A 17,783-nucleotide genomic window follows, 5' to 3' on the forward strand; every position below is an offset into this window, starting at 1 on the left:
CAAATCAGCCCATATCCAACGGCGCTTGGGGGCCATCTTGTGCATTTTCTGGGACGCTACATTTCAGTAAAAATAAAATAACAAATATTTTTGGGGGTTACATTCTTTCTTCGCTCCGTCAAGAATGGCACTGACAAAGTAGTAGTTCACTCCGCGCAGGCAGCGTTACTGCATGAGTGTGAAAGTGTGTCTGTTTTTTTTTTTATATATCCCCCAAAGAAAGTTACCTAAAAAAAGACATACTAATGTTCCGTTTTTTTCTTCAAAATCACTTTTATTCCACAATTTATTTCATCAGGTCTTAAGGCACCCTGAGAAGATGTTACATGTTGTTCTTTCAAATGTGGGCTCCTTTAAAGACTGTGTAAACATAGCTTGGAATAGCATAATTTCCTGTAAATCTTTGCTTAAATTATTTCTTTACAGTCCACAGACATTGTGTTTTGTGCCAAAAATACAGTGTGTGAATTCGGTAAATATGGTCGATGGTGTTTACAGTATATTATATACATTGAGCAAGAGTAATAGACAATCAGATCAACGGGCTGAAGAAGCGAGAAAACTAACAAACAATCTTTGAGACCCGGATAGATATACAGATCACGTAGAGATATACAGTACATACTTACAGTGAATGCTGAACTCCCCTCCCACCCCCCACTCTTTTCTCTTCTTCCACTTCCAAACAATTTACAGTGTACTTTGTGTGCGTTTTGTCTGCTCAGCTTGCATCTGTGGGAAGCCGATTGAGCATTAATTCCACATCCCTCATATCCAAGTTAACGTCGCCATCTGCATCTGTGACAACTGGACACACGTATTGGTAATTCCGTAACGGCCCAAATATAAGACAATATGTTTTGTCTGTGTAAGCTCTCAGTCGTACAGGAGTGGTCCATCGATGAAAAGGTTTCTTCAGCCGTCATCTGTACTTTTTTGAAGGTGTCGGACGTTTCGCTTCTTATCCAAGATGCTTCTTTAGCGAACTAAAGTCTTACTGGTAGTATCGGCCCTATATATATATCCCTAATGTCCGGACATGGCGGCGCCGGACACTGCTATGATAGGTCCCTACTCTCCTAAATCCTTCATTAAACCGGTTTGGTGGGGTGAGGTTCAATTTGGATCGTTCATACAATAGCCTGCTTAGGCAACATAGGTTAGGCAACATTTGTAATGCTGATGAGGGTATACGTGAGGGAGTGGGGCAATCAGGCCAGTCGTTAGTCAGGAATTTAGGAACAATCGGTGGGGCCGCAGGGAGTGGTCCTCTGCTCCCCCAACCTGAGAGTTGGGACCTATCATAGCAGTGTCTGGCGCCGCCATGGCTGGACATTAGGGATATATAAATAGGGCCGATACGACCAGTCAGACTTTAGTTCGCTGACGAAGCCTCTTGGATAGGAGGCGAAACGTCCGAAACCTTCAAAGAAGTACAGATGACGGCTGAAGAAACCTTTTCATCGACAATATGTTTTGATATTAAATGAGACTAAAAACGTGGGTGTCGTCGTCTTATATTCGGGTATAGACATTATATCCATTTTCAACGCTAGATGGCGCCAGATATCACTGAGGCAAATGCTGAACTTGACTCCTTAGGCTAAAGTGAACCCGTCACGAATAATAAAAATAGTGATTGTTCAAATAATAATAATAATAAAATATAGCACTAAGAATTTAAAAGGAAATTATACAAGAGACAACAGAAAAGGGAGAAACTAGCGACAATCTGGAGAGAAGTGGATTGAAGATCGGCCTGGTAATTATTTTCCGTATGAAAATTAATTTGGTGTTAAAAAAGTCTTGAACTTTTTTGAAAAAGGGTGTCGTCTTGTTATCAGGGCCGTCTTATATTCGGGTTGAGAAGGTATTAATATCCTCTCCCGGTGCCACTTTTTGGCCTGCTACTACACCAAAGAAATGTTAGCATTAAGCGACTGTGCTGCACTCGTCACACTATTAGAGCCAAGCGGTCAGCACGAGAAACCAACTGTTTGCTGTTATTAGCACCGAAATGCCCTTATAACTGTTTTGTCTGATGACGTAACTCACCGGGTGTACTGTATGTTTGTGCTTGTCTCGGCAAAATGCCCCTTTTTGTGGTTTCCACAAAATAATTCACGCTTGTGAGACTTCGATACGATATTGGATTGCTCCAGTGAGTATTTGATGATGTTGTCTGGGTAGCTGCTTTTTATTGCGTCCGCTTTTGGAGATGCCATTTGTGGTATATTTTGTGCCGTTCAAAACAAAATGTCCCCACAAAGCACTCAGTGTCTCATTTTCACGAAAGGGCTGAGAATTTGTGCATAAGCTACTTGGGGTGACTCATGAATTGAGGCCAAAGAGCGTGCCGGTTCCTCGGACCTTAAACTGGATATTAAGGATATCACGGGAAATCGCTCAAACAGCTTTTCATGGCATCGATATGCAGCATCCAACCCTCTCTCCCATTTTGTGAGGAGGAGGAGGAGGATAACCAGAGCGAGACAATTGATCTCATCCTGAAGGGCTCACCCACATATCGACTATTGCATTGTCGACATGATCGCACGGAAAGACAGACAGACAGACAGACAAACAAACAGACAGACATGCAGACAGGCACCACGAGACTAGGTTGCGGCAGCGCGAGCCACAACACAAAAGATCTATCTAGCTATTTCTCCCCCCTAAATAAGGATCACTATGTATTTATATGTAGAAAGGGATTTTTTTCGTCCATATACATAGGAATACAGTGGCTATATTAGATTGATTATCAGCATATGGAATTTTTGTGGTGTGATATGTGAACTTCTGGTCCAAAAAAATATTGGAAATGAGTTGCTGGGCTTCCATGGATGCTGTTGTTTGTGGAGGATTCATCTATGGCGGCATGAAAACAAACAATGTGGCTCTCATATGATGGTTGACAGTCTAGAGGTGTCAAACTCAAAGTTGGTCTACTACATGTTTTATGCTAAATGATTTGAATTTGATTCGGGTGGAAAATCTGGATGACAATGTACATTTATCTTCTATTTTGGGAGAAGTTTCAGGATGAACCTAAAATGCTCAACAACCTTTTCAGATGACCTGCGGTATACGAGTCTGGTCAAATAGGGCTTTTAAACACTGAAATGAATTCCTCTCGACATCTAATTTACGCTCACCTGTGAGTTTTTTTTTACGTGTTGGGTTCATCCAGAAATGTCTCCCAAAAGCAAGAGCGAAAACGTCCGACACCTTCAAAGAAGTTGAGATGACGGCTGAAGAAACCTTTTCATCGAAGGTAACACCAGCATGATTAGCCAGTTGAGTCAATGAAATAATATGATGAGTTGCAAACGCATTTATATGGCTTTCAATGTTTCTTTGAGTGAAACCGAAAAATTGAGTTTGACACCCCTTGATCTACACAATATGAAAAAGTTGCATCGGCAAGAACATGAGGGTTCCAAATGGCTTACTCGCATTGGCTATTAAGTCAACTAATCACATCGAAATGAAATGGGGGGAGGGGGGGCGGCGGGTGGAAGGGATGGTTCAGGAGCACAGCCTGTGTCTCGTTCTCTTGGGATCTTTTGCATGGGGTCAGCAAGGAATCTCGAAGGAAAGAAAGGTCATTCGTATCATCAATGCAACATTTGGAACTGACTCTCCGGCGGCGACCCAGACTAATCTCAGAATGAATGCTGTCTTGAGAGAGATTTGACACTTCTTTCTTTTCGCGAATGTGTGCAGGCTCTGCACCAGCGGCTGGGAGGGTGCTGTTCGGGGAAGGGTAGTGGGATGATGAAGGGTGGGAGTTGGTAGGCGGGGGGGGGGGTTTCCTTGTGACCGTCCATTTTCCTCCTTTTTACTCCTCCACCTTGACCCTGAAAGTGACGCGACCCAGGAACTTATCCCTCTCGTCATTATTGCGCAGGTTGGAGCCCTCTACCCGGCATTCCACTGACAACTCCTTGTTGTAGTCCTCCTTGTTGAGCAGCAACTTGACAGCAACCAGAGGCTGAACATAATTCATCTGGAACGTGCGAGAGACACAATCAACTGCGGCTCAGCCATTGGAAAGTGACCAAGTACAGTGTAAATCTTTCCTTGCTGTACAGAAGTACATCTTTCATCGCTACCTTGACTGGCAAGTTTAATATATTTCATGACCAAGGTGACTCGCATTACTCACGCAGTTGACGTATCAGGGCCCACGCGTGGGATCTGTTCAAAAATTGAACGACTCTACTTTAGTAACCAAGTTTATAAAACTACATTTACACTATGATCCAGATCGCGGTCTGATTTCAGGCCCGCCGTTTATTAAGCATTTATTAAGCGATTATATGTCAACCCCCACGCAAACGCCAACTCGGCGTCGGAGCTTCATTCAACTCTGCTCCAAAGCTTCCAAGTGTCCACGTTTAGAAAGTCCCTCGAGCCAATCTGTTTGTGATTGGATGAGAGGGACAGCACTGACCTGTGGTAAAACGGAGTGCGATTTATTGAGTCGCCGTGATAGTGATAAAAACTAAATGCGGTTCAAGGTAGTCGGTGTAATGAAAGGGAAAGGTTGGGGGGAGAAACAGGGGGGTGTGGGGAAGAGAAAGGGGGGAAGGAGGAGAGCGAGCGAGAGGGAGAGAGAGAGAGAGGTACACGAAGACGGAAGTATACGCCGAAACATGTCAGGTGATTCAACACCTAAAATACACTGTGTGGAAGAAAAGAATCTGTTTTAAATTAAAAAAAAGGTAGAGGGGTGGGGGAGAGAAAGAGAGGGGAGTTGGGTAGTGGAGGGTAGAGAGAGGGAAGGTGGGCAGTGGCCTGGGAGAGAGGGAGAAAGGGGGATAATGGGGGGAGAGAAGGAGCGGGTGATCGAGAGAGAGAGAGAGAGAGAGAGAGACAGAGAGAGATGGAAGGGCAGTGGAGGGGCGTGGGTTGAAAATTGGGAGTAGTGGGCAGGAGTTAGAGAAAGAGAAAGGGGGAGATGGAGTGGGGTTGGTGAGAGGCGGGGTACTGGGGGAGAGGGGGAGGGCAGTGGCCTGGGTAAGGGAGAGAGAGAGAGACAGGGGGAGAGAGGGAAAAAGTGATGTGAGAGAGAGAGGAGTGAGAGAGGGGTGGGGAGAGAGAGAGAGAGGGTGAGAGGAGAGAGGATAGGGGAGGGTGGTGGTGAGAAAGAGGGGGGTGGGTAGTGGGGTGAGACAGAGAGGGAGAGAGAGAGATAAGGCGGGGGGAGTAGGGGGGAAGGGGAGAGGGAAACCTGAGAAAGCCACTTACATGTGCTTTCTTGCCATAGTAGGGGAAATACATCTTGTCGATACGTCCCTTCCGAGGGAAGTACTGCATCTGAACCGGGTTGTCTTTCTGCAAAGGAGAGAATCCGCGTTAGCGATGCATGCCATTTACAAATGTCCACCGCGACCAAAACACAAAGCGATGACCAGTGACGTGCAGTCAGGGGAGGCAGGTGAGGCCGTGCCTCACCTGTCATCATGGAAATATCAAATGAAAAAACAAACTAATTAAACAGTTTTATTTATTTAGTGATTCGTACTTTAAAGTTCTTTTCCATTTAATGTCACCATGTTTGGATTTTTTTTTTTAAAAATCGCTGAATTTTCACATTTACCGTTCAAATACTAAGTAGAGACGAGCGGTGAGGCTGCAGCGGACTGAGCCTCACCATGGATTGTGCAATGACTATGCTAACTGTGCTGGTTTGCACTGCAGTGAGACCACATTGCTGTCCCTCTGCATATCGCTTTTAAAGTGTTCAAAAACTTTGTGTATATGAACTAAATTTCTGCACTTTAGCTGGTGTATATAATGTACAGTCACTGTACATTATAAACACTGTACTACAGTGTTTAATGTATTTTATTTTTATTAAAACGGTGTGCTTAGGTGAGGCACACACTTCTCCTGCCTCATGACAGGGTGATTACAAAGATTCTTGCGCCTCCTCGGCTGCAGAATAATCGAATTAGTGAGAGTGAGCTACAGTAAACAGTTTGCAAGTTAAGTGCAGTCATCCAGTCATTTTTTCGTGTTGCTTGGCCTTACTTTTAGAATGGAGGATTACATATCTAAATTGAAAGAAATAGAGACACTTTTAAAACTGAAGAAAGATAAGGAAGGCTTCTACAAAGAAAGTATCGATGCCTTTCTTCAGAAGGAGCGGTGCACGGACTTAATTTATAAGTAAAGGTAACACGATAATAACGTTTTTTTAATTCTTTTTTTCTATGCGACAGTTTATACAAAGAATGCTGACATGACATTTTAAACAAAACACGTTAACTGTTGCCAATCAAATGGTGAATAAGCTACTCTGTAGAGTTCATATGTTTGTAAATCTGACTGTGATGACATCAGTGCCTCACCAGCCATGAACCTCACGGCACGTCACTGGCGATGACCCACTTTTTGTTAGTGCGGAGTTTGCCATGAAGCAGAAAGCATGGTGTGCTGCGCTTGTCATTTGCTATTTGCGGCGCACGTTATGTGGATTGAGCTTAAAAAATGACTTGAAAATGACGCAGGGGTGAGTTTGGCCGTCGTCGTGACTTATTTTTAATACCAACACTGGCCTAACATTCCCATTACCTTACCCTAAATTCGTCACTGACAGCATGCAGAAGAAAGTCAAAAAAGAAACAAAACAGACAGACAAACAGAAATGAAATCAAGATCAGCAAAACGACAACTTCGCGTTATTCTTTTTTGAAATCAAAGATACGAAAAAGAGAAAAAAAATACACATATAGTACAAGCACGTTGATTTAAGAAGGAAAAAGGTTTACTTTGACGGTGCAGTTGACGTAGGGGTCACCGAGAGGTTTCAGGCCAATGATCTAGAAGATGAGCAAAGAAAAACCAAATCAAACGAAAGCAAACACGATTCTGACCCAATGAATGGTGTCTTTTCAAACTTTTTCCATATATAAGGCGCAGCAGACAATAAGTCGCACTTTCAAGGAATGAAAAAGGTTCTCCAAATATAATATAGAAATATCTAAAAGGTTTCCAAATATAAGTCACACGGCATTGTAAGGCACTACAGTAAAGGTTGGGGTTACGCACTACTTCTACTAACGAAAATGGAGTTGGTGGCTGCTGACAGTAGTTGCCAAACCTTTTGTGGCTCAATATTACCGTATTTTCTGGTGTATAAGGCGCACCGGAGTATAAGGCGCATGTCCAATGAATGGTGTATTTTCAAACCTTTTCCATATATAAGGCGCACCTTGAATGAATGAAAAAAAGTTTACCAAATATAATATAGAGATAGATATAGGTTTTGCAAATATAAGGCACACCACATTTTAAGGTGCGACAGTAGAGGCTGGGGTTCCACACTACTTCGTTAAAAGGGGAAAATGGAGTCAGTGGCTGCTGACAGTCATTGCGAGACCTGTTGTGGCTCAATATGACTTCACATATAAGGCACACCTACGTATAAGACACGGGGTCATCTTTTGAAGAAAGTCAAAGCTTTTGGGTGCGCCTTATACACTGGAAAATACAGTAGTTCTTGGAAGTGGCCACACTGAAGACCACGGACAACTTTTCTCTGACTGAGCATTTTTAGCTTTATCTTTTAAAGCTTTCCATCTCTGTACATTCCACTCTGGGACAGTGTTTTTCAGCCTTTTTTGAGCCAGGATACATTTTTTACATTGGAAAAATTTTGCGGCACACCACGAACCAAAAATGTTATAAAATGATACTGAATAGTATATTTAATTACAATATAATTTCTCAATGTATTTATATTCAGTCTGAGTGAAACCTGGGCCTGTTTAGATGAGCACAAGGGCCTTCATCCTATGACATACAGTGAGACCTCAACTTACAAACACCTTATCTTACAAACTTTTCGTCTTACAAATGTCAAATTTATGAAAATTAAACCTTATAATAAGCACTATTTTCATAATACACACCCACCACGGCTGGCGGAGTGATCTTCGGCGGAAGCACACGACCGAACAGCACCAGAGGTTAAGTTACCAACAGTCCTTATGGAAGGTGACTCTCCTTCCATAAGCCATCAACGACCATCAAAAAGGTAAATAAAACTATTTTACAGCACAGTTTATTTCTTTAATTACAGTCCTCATGTAATGCGCCTCTCTTTCCAAACAGCAATTCCCTTTGACCTTCGACGCCATTCCATCAAGCCATCAATGACCATCACAAATGTAAATAAAGTGACTTTATGATACAATGCAGTGTATTTCTTTCATTACAATACAATAGCACATTTATTATACATAGAATAAGGTATGTTGTGTGTAGTTTTAAGGCTTATTTAGTTGAAAAGTATATTTTATGGAAACCCGGGAACGGATTATTCCCATTTTAATGGTTTCCTATGGGATTTTTTTTTAGATACACACTTTTCGCCTTACACACTCTGTCTGGGAACCAATTAAGTTCGTAAGTTGAGGTCTCGCTGTATTAGCAGAAAATTATGAATACATGTTTTATAAAATTTTAATTAAAAAAAAAGGGAAATTTGATAATTTGCCACAGCATACCTGACGATGTCTCACGGCACACTAGTGTGCCATGGCACAGTGGTTAAAAAAATCACTGTTCTTTATTTTTCTTCGTGACAGGGGTTCGCTTTGTCCTGGGGAAGCATTCGCTTCAATGATATCTGGCGCCATCTAGCATCCAGAATGGGTATACTGCCTAGACCCCGATTTTAAGACGACCCCCACTTTTCAGTCTTATTCCAATGCAAAAAAACACTGTCTTATATTCGGACCAATAATCTTCTCTGATTCAAGACGTCGATAGAAATGGGGGAGGGATTAGATGTGGTTTTGGTCACCCTGTTGAGTTTCAGCAACACGCACGGTCTTCCTTCGGAGTAACCAAAGTTGATATCGGACAGGCCGGAGCAGAGACTCAGGTAGCCTCTCCTGAAGCGACACACTTTCTTTTCTGGTTCGTCGTCCTGCAGGAAATACTCCCCCTCAGGGCAGTCCAGATATTTCTCCTGTTCGGTGTCATTGTAACCCTCTGAAAGGAGGAGAGGTAGACGCATGTCAGAGGTCGATAATGTGAGGTACGATCGTAAATCCTATCTTCCACTTGCGTGCTACACCTTAAAGGACAACCGACGTCCCCGGACAAGTTGTGTCCATAATTTGTAAAATGGCTTCAAATGACTTCTACTGAGCGTATTTTACAAAGATTCCACCGCATATATATTTTACGTTTTAAGACTCGAACAGAATATTCAGGAAGTCTTGTTTTTGAGTTGGTGACGAGTCCCTACGTGACGTCACTGAAGGAACGCCCAGACCGAAAAAAAGACACATTGTAGCAGTCATTCCATCACGTCAATGTATTTTGCTGTATTTGTTTGGTCTGAAAACCTTGTGTTGCACCAAAAAGCCGCCAGAAGAAGGTGACTAAGCTCCATGGAAGGAATTTATCAGCCTGTGGAAACGAGCTGACTAATTCCTTACACGGCTTTGTTACCATTTTCTGCCTCCCTATGTGCGACATTTCCCACCCCTGATGCCTCAAAATGACACGGAATAAATTCTTTATTCGATTGCAAACATGTATGCTTTCCTCTTCAGAACTATTTGAATCATATTCATAACTGGATGAGTAACAAGAAAGCATATTCTCCGAATCTGAAGCCATTGTTTTGATTCACGAGCAATGCAAGACGTCTTGGCGTGACATCACGAACTGGGGGTGGGAATTTCTTAAAATGCCCAATTCGCAGCTCATTTTTTTGCAGATTTTGGACACTTTGAGTCATTTTATTAGTGTTTTGCATTTGAATAAAAATATCATACTGCGTGCTTTGGGTATTTTAGGTGCTATAAAACGTTTTTCTGATGTCAGTTAGGAAACAAAAAAGTGAGGTACGATAGTAAATCCTTTCTTCCACTTGCGCGCTACACCTTAAAGGACAACCGACACCTTCGGACAAGTTGCGTCCATAATTTGTAAAATCACTTCAAATGACTTCTACTGAGCACATTTTACAAAGATTCCACCGCATATAGCTATATTTTACGTTTTAAGACTCGCGCTGAATATTCAGGAAGTCTTGTTTTTGAGTTGATGACGATGCCTGACATGTTGTCACGTCTGGAACACGCCTGACCGAGAAGGTGACACACAATGCATTTTGTTTGTTTGGTCTGAAAACATCGTGTTGATCCGTGTTGATGGTGAAATTAGAAGAAAAAACACACCCCTACATCCCTAATGATGTCACGGGGAACGCCCGTGACCGCCAAATGCATTTTGGGCACTTTTGTTCATCTGAAAACACCGTGTTGATCGCGAAATTAGAAGGAAAATTACATAAATAACGCGTTGGTGAATCGTTGTGTGTCGCAGCCAATTGCGGCGACATGCATAATGAAAGTACAAGTTGACACAAATTCCCAGCGGACAAATCAGCCCATTTTCAACGGCGCTTGTGCGCCATATTGTGCATTTTCTGGGCGCTACATTGGAGTCCAGACAGCTCGAATAGATACGGAAGGACTTCTTCAATCGATTGCAAACATTTATGCTTTGCTCTTCTCTGTATAGTGCCACTTAGCAGTTTTTTTTGACAACGATACTAGTGCAGCGTGTTCTACCGGAAACAAATTCCTTGTGTGTTCTACATACTTGGCAATAAAGATGATTCTGATTCTGATTCTGATTCTGATTCAGAACTATTTGAATCATATTTATAACTGGATGAGTAACAAGAAAGCATCTCCGAATCTGAACTCTGTGAAGCCATTGTTTTGATGCTGGAGCAAGGCAGTGTGTGACCAATAGTGACGTCACAAACAAGGGGGTGGGACTTTCTGAATCTCCCCAGTTTTCTAGCTCATTTTGTGGCAGTTTTGGGACACTTTAAGTCATTTTTATTGGTGTTTTGCATTTGACTAAAAATATCAGCCTGCGTGTTTTGGGTATTTTAGATGCTATAAAAGGTTTTTCTGATGTCAGTTAGAAAAAAAATGGTGTCAGTTGTCCTTTAAGTGTTATATTCAATATTAAAAAAAATAATAAGAACATTGAACCATGGTTGGTGCATGACAAGAAATTGCTAACAGGTAGCAACCTGCAGTTTTAGCTAGCGATCAAAGCCAGTGAGAGAGATCTTAAGATGTATTATTTTCTTTATGCTATTTCAAAATTTGGTTGATCTGCAAGTCACCAATGCCGCTCATCAAAGAATGGGAATCTAAAGTGCCATGAGCAGGGATTTTAAAAACGGTACATGCGAGCTATGCTAACATGCTAGCAAAGTGCATCCCTGTTCCTTTCTGTTAGGTTTCCCGCTAATATAGGTGGTGATTTGATTTTTTTACGAACAAGTTCGGATAAAATCAATAACGTTTAGAATCCATCAAGACGGCACTGCAGTATGCTAGTCAGCACGTCCGCCTCGCAGTGCAGAGGTGTAGGGTTAGATTCCGGCTCGAGACAGCAATCTATCATGGCTCTCACTTTGCAGGAAGTTCTCCAGGTTTTCCACATATGGCGCATAATTCAGGGGATCGGATTTGCTGAAAGTGATGTCCAGAGAGTTGGGAAGAATGACCAATCCTGGAAGAGAGGGAGACAGAGCAGAAAGAGCAGTGGGAGGGGGTGAAGGATTCAGCTGCCAATCAGGTCGATAGATCAATAATACTACAAACCCAAATCAACATTGTAGTCCATTTACTATCTCATTTCATGACTAATCGTAAATGAATAATGAATGGGGGGTGGAGGGGGTGTGGGTCCCCTGGCAATTAGCTTGAAAGGTTTACCGTAGTTCACGTCAGGACGGAGGAGACACTAACCTGGGAAGGGAACGCGGTCTCTGTACCTGGGCATGTTCTCATCCAGAGTGAGCAGCATCACCCACATGGTCAGGGTGAACATACCAGCCAGGAAGCAGTAGAACACCAAGTAGAACAACAAGATGAGGGCTAAAAAAGGGAGGAGGGCAAGTTGAAACCCAAACACACACACAGACACAAAGGTGATGGATCATTCAATACATGCCACAAATTCACAAAATTATATTTTCCTTGTAACATTTTATTTATTTTAATGCTCCATCCTAGTGAAGGAAAACATTTTTGGATCGAAAGAGGGAAATGCAGGCTACTGTTGGTAAATAGGAGAGCCCACTTTCATCTTTAAGGGAGGCGGCTGCGGCACTCGGCCTCGAATGTTCTCCGCTGCAGGGTGGAAAAAGAAAAGCTACACGCCCAAAAAAAAAAAGGGGGGGGGCTTTAAAAAAAGTGTGGTGTAAGTCAATAAAATTAGCAATATGCCTTTGTGCTTTGAGATATGAATTTAATTAGCTCCATGTGTGTAAGTCAAAACACAATTTCAAATCATATGTCCACACTTAAATGATTTAAAACACTCAATAAAGGCCATCCCAGCCCCCGCCACCCCAAAAAACAAGCAAAAAAAAACAACTATTGGCCAATAACTGACTTGACTTAAGAGTTTTTTCAAGAAACAAATTACTTTGACTTGTGAGTACAGATTGAAGATTCTAGCATTGTATTGTAGCAATGGAGTCAACATGCTTTCCATAAAGCAGCTGTTGAGGATATAGTGAAAAATGTATACAAAAAAAAGCCTTGAGGCTCCCACTTTAAATGTCTTGTCAAACCAAACGTAAAACATGCACAGTTGTATTTAAAGGACAACCGACATCACTTTTTTTGTTTCTTAACTGACATCAGAAAAACGTTTTATAGCATCTAAAATACACAAAACACGCAGTATGATATTTTTAGTCAAATGCAAAACACCAATAAAAATGATTAAAGTGTCCAAAATCTGCAAAAAAAAAAATGAACCCGGAAGTGGCCAGTTTCAGAAGGTCCCGCCCCCTTTTTCGTGATGTCACCCCAAGACGTCTTGCTTTGCTGGAGAATCAAAACAATGGCTTCAGATTCGGAGAATATGCTTTCTTGTTACTCATCCAGTTATGAATATGATTCAAATAGTTCTGAAGAGGAAAGCATACATGTTTGCAATCGATTAAAGAATTTATTCCATGTCATTTTAGGCATCAAGGGTGGGAAATGTCGCACCCAAAAAAGGCAGAAAATGGCGACAAAGCCGTGTAAGGTATTAATCAGCCCGTTACCACAGGCTGATCAATTCGTTACATGAAGCTTTGTCGCCCTCCTCTGCCTCTTTTTGGTCCTACACAAAATTTTCAGACCAAAGTACAGCAAAATCCATTGACGTGATGGAAGGACTGCTACAATGTGTCCTTTTTTCGGTCAGGGGCGTTCCTTCAGGGACGTAGGGTGAGTACTCGTCACCAACTCAAAAACAACACTCCCGGAATATTCATCGTGAGTCTTAAAACGTAAAATATAGCTATATGCAGTGGAATCCTTGTAAAATGCGGTCAGTCGAAGTCATTTGAAGCCATTTTACAAATTATGGACACAACTTGTCCGGAGACGTCGGTTGTCCTTTAAGGGATCCACATATATATTTTCAGTCTATTAATTTAACGCTAATGCTAATCCATGCAAAAACCCTTGAGGGAATAGATTGAACACAAACAGCCAAACTGACAGGATAACAGCACCCATTGGTGTATATTCTTTATCCTCTGCATAGCATGGTTCATATTAGTGCTGGATTGATGAGCACAGACAAACAAACATCTCCATCTTCATTATTTCTGTCTCACGATACCCCCAGATGGCAAAATTGCCATGCGATGGGGACAAATTACTTAATTATTTGATTACTTTATCTTCTTTTCTAACATACACCGTTATGGAACGCAACAATTATTGGTTGCATTAGGCTGGATTGTGGTCACGGAATTAATCCAAGTGGCATTTGAAAGCACCGCCGTATTTCCCATTGTGGGCTGTTAAAGGTTCTAAATGACTGGCCATAATTAAAATGCATAAATATCTCAATACAGTATATATATACAGTGAGACCTCAACTTACAAACACCTTAACTTACAAACTTTTCGTCTTACAAACGTCAAATTTATGAAAATTAAACCTCATAATAAGCACTATTTTCATAATACACACCCACCACGGCTGGCGGAGTGATCTTCGGCGGAAGCACACGACCGAACAGCACCAACAGTCCTTATGGAAGGTAACTCTCCTTCCATAAGCCATCAACATCCATCAAAAAGGCAAATAAAACTTTATTTTACAGCACAGGTTATTTCTTTAATTACAGTCCTCGTTCAATTCCCTTTGACCTTCAACCTCCATCGCCATTCCATCAAGCCATAAATGACCATCACAAATGTAAATAAAGTGACTTTATGATACAATGCAGTGTATTTCTTTCATTGCAATACAATAGCACATTTATTATACATAGAATAAGGTTTATTGTGTGTAGTTTTAAGGCTTATTTAGTTGAAAAGTATATTTTATGGAAACCCGGGAACAAATTATTCCCATTTTAATGGTTTCCTAAGGGATTTTTTTTTTTTTTCGAGATACACACTTTTCGCCTTACACACTCTGTCTGGGAACCAATTAAGTTCGTAAGTTGAGGTCTCACTGTAATGCAATAATAGCTGCAAAGTGGGCTGGGGTATATTACTTATTTTATAACAGTGGCGGGCCGTGCATTTCACTCCTAGGTCTTCAGTAGTGCTACATTTGAATCAATCAGCTGTGAGTGTGGTGGGATATGCTAAACGTCCACTAGAGGGTGTCATCGGCCAGGAAATAACTTAAGAAAAACTTAAGAATTACTGTCATTAAACTATTCAATTTTTTGACTCTGAATGTATGGATTCATGATAATCTCATAAAAAAAATATTTTGCTATTTTTCCTAGCTTCTGAGCTGTCTAACCTTTCTTAATGATGTCCATCTATTCTTGAAAATGGCTTTAACGGTATATCTGCAACCAAATCCATTTCTTCTCTTCCCTTCCTTAACTCCTTGTGGGTTGACAAAACCGCTATTATATCAACACAACAATATATTTGCTTATGCAGCTCGCTACAAATGCTGGCTGAAATGTGATTGGTTAAATGCTTAAATACAAAAAAAAACACATCTAGAAGCAGCACAACAGGGGAAAAGCAATGAAAGGAAGCTGAAAGACAATTTTGAATTATTTCATAAGAATTCGTGGACACATTATAATTCACTTTAGTCTGTGATTCTGATATTTTTAGGCCAGCAGAGAAGGCCTTGCGAGCCCTGACAGCCCACCACTGTTTTATTAAGAGAATTACCAGCCGATACAACAGAAAAATATCCAGCATCCAACAGAGCCAACCTCATGCTTCTACCCCCCTAACCACCTCCACCCTTCCATCATTCCCCCACAGCAGTATCCCACAATGCTTAGTGCACCAAGCGGGTTGGTGTGATGGAAGAAGCGACAACGACAAGAGAGGGAATCCCATTTGACCTTGACAGCCATGCTAATGTGGGCGGCCATGCAACTGCAATGGAGCATCCCACTCCACAGCAGCACAAGGGGGTGTTGGGGGTAGTGGGAGGTGTGGGGGGTGCATGACAGCCCCCGCTCTGCAGCCTATAGGAGCTGCATGCTGTGTTACTACCTCTGCCCCTGACCATCATTACATAAAAGCATCTCAGAGTTGCATACCGAGGACCAACACTCCTCACATTGCATTGTCATTCGTGCAAGACGAAAGAAAAAAGATTGAAGTTGAAATCCCCATTTTACAGTAATGACTCATTCCTGCATCCTTGCATGTATAGATATGCACCTCATCGCGGCGCAGGCTCCCCTTTTACGCCTTCATAGGCCTATGATGATCCTTCACATCCCCACGCCTCTCTTTTTTATTCATTCTGATGGATTGTTTAAGAGAGTCATGTCTTTTAATGCAGCATAAGTACATGTCACATTCCAACAGAAGCAATGTGATTGTTCTTACCCCAGCTCCCGGCCGTGCGCCCCAGAACCTCTCCCGTCCTTGGGTTGTAGAAGGAGTCCTTCCAGCTGGACGCCTCCGTCTTGTTGGCCGGTTTATCCTCCGTGCTCGCCATGGTGGGATTTTTTTTCAAAGAGGTCGCCTGAAGAAAAATCCCCGAAATATCAGGGAGGGGGTTGTTTGCCCAAAAAAAAAAATGCACAAAAGCACACAGCGGGTGATGTAATGAAGAGAAGAAGCCGGAGAGTGGTCTGATCAATGGTTGAGAAGGTGTGGGCGGTGTAGAAAGAGGGGAGCACGCAGGCACAAGGAAAGGAAGGACGGAAGGCTCTGGTGCTGGAACATAAAAAAAATGTCCAGTGACGTCGACAAATGCCCTTCGGTGCCAGCTGATGCTGAGGAAGGATGCTCATTGGTTGCCGGAGCGCGAGAAGTGCACCAATTACAAATTTAAAACGTGCTCTACTGCTTTCTTATCGTCGCTTTCTGCGATTTGTGGCCTTGCATCTGCTTCTCACAGTTAATATTGCACAATTTGTTTCAAGGAATGGATGTGGTTTTGTGTGTTTCTCTCTCTCTCTCTCTCTCTCTCTCTCTCTCTCTCTCTCTCTCTCTCTCTCTCTCTCTCTCTCTCTCTCTCTCTCTCTCTCTCTCTCTCTCTCTCTCTCTCTCTCTCTCTCTCTCTCTCTCTCTCTCTCTCTCTCTCTCTCTCACACACACACACACACACACACACACACACACACACACCCCGTCGCCACCCCCACCCTTCCCGGTCCCTTTCTCTCCCACGTGATGTGGCTCGCGAGCGCACATTCCGGCATGCTTTTTTTTATGTTCGCTATTCGTGTATGAATGAGCTTGTATTGTAGAGATATTTGGGGCATTTGCCAAATCTTGTTGCCATAGCAATAAGCACGATGCTTAAGCCACAGAGCGGAAGAAAATAGGGACAAGGACATAAATAGATCTGATTCATGTTTGGCCTGCAGCGTTCAAACAGGACAAGCTATATCGCAAATGCTAATTCGGGCTAGCCTGTCTTTGACGTTTCCCATTATATGTTAGCATGAAGCTATCGGATGTTCGACAGTTATACAGCGGCCCGGTAGTCGAGTGGTTAGCATGCCAGCTTTACAGTGCAGAGGTTGTGAGTTCAAGACTTGGTCATCCTCCCTGTGTGGAGGTTGCATGTTCTCCCCGGGCCAGCGTGGGTTTTCTCTGGATACTCCGGTTTCCTCCCACATTCCAAAAACATGCATGGCAGGCAGATTGAACACTCCAAATTGTCCCAAGGTGCGAGTGTAAATGTGAATAGTTGTTGTCTCTGTGTGCCCTGTGATTGGCTGGTACCAAATTGAGGGTGTACCCCAGACGGCTGGGATAGGTTCCAGCACCCCCGCGACCCTAATTATTATAAAGCGATCTGAAAAATGAATAGATGGATGTGTCAGTCTACACTACAGTCAACTTTAAGCGGGGGTAACAAACAACAATTTTGGCTATCCTGTCAATGGCATTTCCCATTATATGTTAGCATGAAGCTATTGGATGTTTATTAGATTCTATACGTATATGATTGGAGGAAACATTTTGTATTATGTGTCAGTTCAACAGTTAACTTCAAGTGGGGGTGACAAACAATGCAGATCTATGCTAATTTTGGGTAGCCTGTCAATGGCATTTCCCATTATATGTTAGCATGAAGCTATTGGATGTTTATTAGATTCTATACGTATATGATTGGAGGAAACATTTTGTGTTATGTGTTAGTTATATCGTCAACTTTAAGCGTGGGTGACAAACAATGCAGATCTATGCTAATTTTGGCTAGCCTGTCAATGGCGTTTCACATTATATGTTAGCATGAAGCTATTGGATGTTTAT

General features: G+C 42.3%; 1 protein-coding gene across 1 annotated transcript; it reads right to left on the reverse strand.

Moving 5' to 3' along the window:
• Positions 1-441: 441 nt before the first annotated feature.
• On the reverse strand, positions 442-16,397 carry atp1b3a (ATPase Na+/K+ transporting subunit beta 3a). The gene is made up of 7 exons (XM_089008456.1): positions 15,900-16,397; positions 11,811-11,939; positions 11,473-11,571; positions 8,822-9,012; positions 6,783-6,833; positions 5,257-5,343; positions 442-4,012 (listed from the first exon to the last, which is right to left on the reverse strand). Exons 1-7 carry the CDS (start codon positions 16,009-16,011, stop codon positions 3,845-3,847), a joined length of 837 nt encoding a protein of 278 aa, XP_088864582.1. The 5' UTR covers positions 16,012-16,397; the 3' UTR covers positions 442-3,844.
• Between the last annotated feature and the right edge of the window lie 1,386 nt (positions 16,398-17,783).

The sequence above is a fragment of the Hippocampus bargibanti genome, linkage group LG11 (genome assembly GCF_051943395.1).
Source record: "Hippocampus bargibanti isolate YZ-2025 linkage group LG11, ASM5194339v1, whole genome shotgun sequence".
NCBI classification, from domain to species: domain Eukaryota; kingdom Metazoa; phylum Chordata; class Actinopteri; order Syngnathiformes; family Syngnathidae; genus Hippocampus; species Hippocampus bargibanti.

Coding starts and splice junctions, on each gene's coding strand:
- atp1b3a (XM_089008456.1), bottom strand. CDS start 16,011: ATGGCGAGCACGGAGGATAAACCGGCCAACAAGACGGAGGCGTCCAGC. Junction 11,572..11,810: donor AGACCGCGTTCCCTTCCCAG/GTTAGTGTCTCC, acceptor CCTCTCTTCCAG/GATTGGTCATTCTTCCCAAC. Junction 4,013..5,256: donor ACTATGGCAAGAAAGCACAT/GTAAGTGGCTTT, acceptor CGCACGTTCCAG/ATGAATTATGTTCAGCCTCT.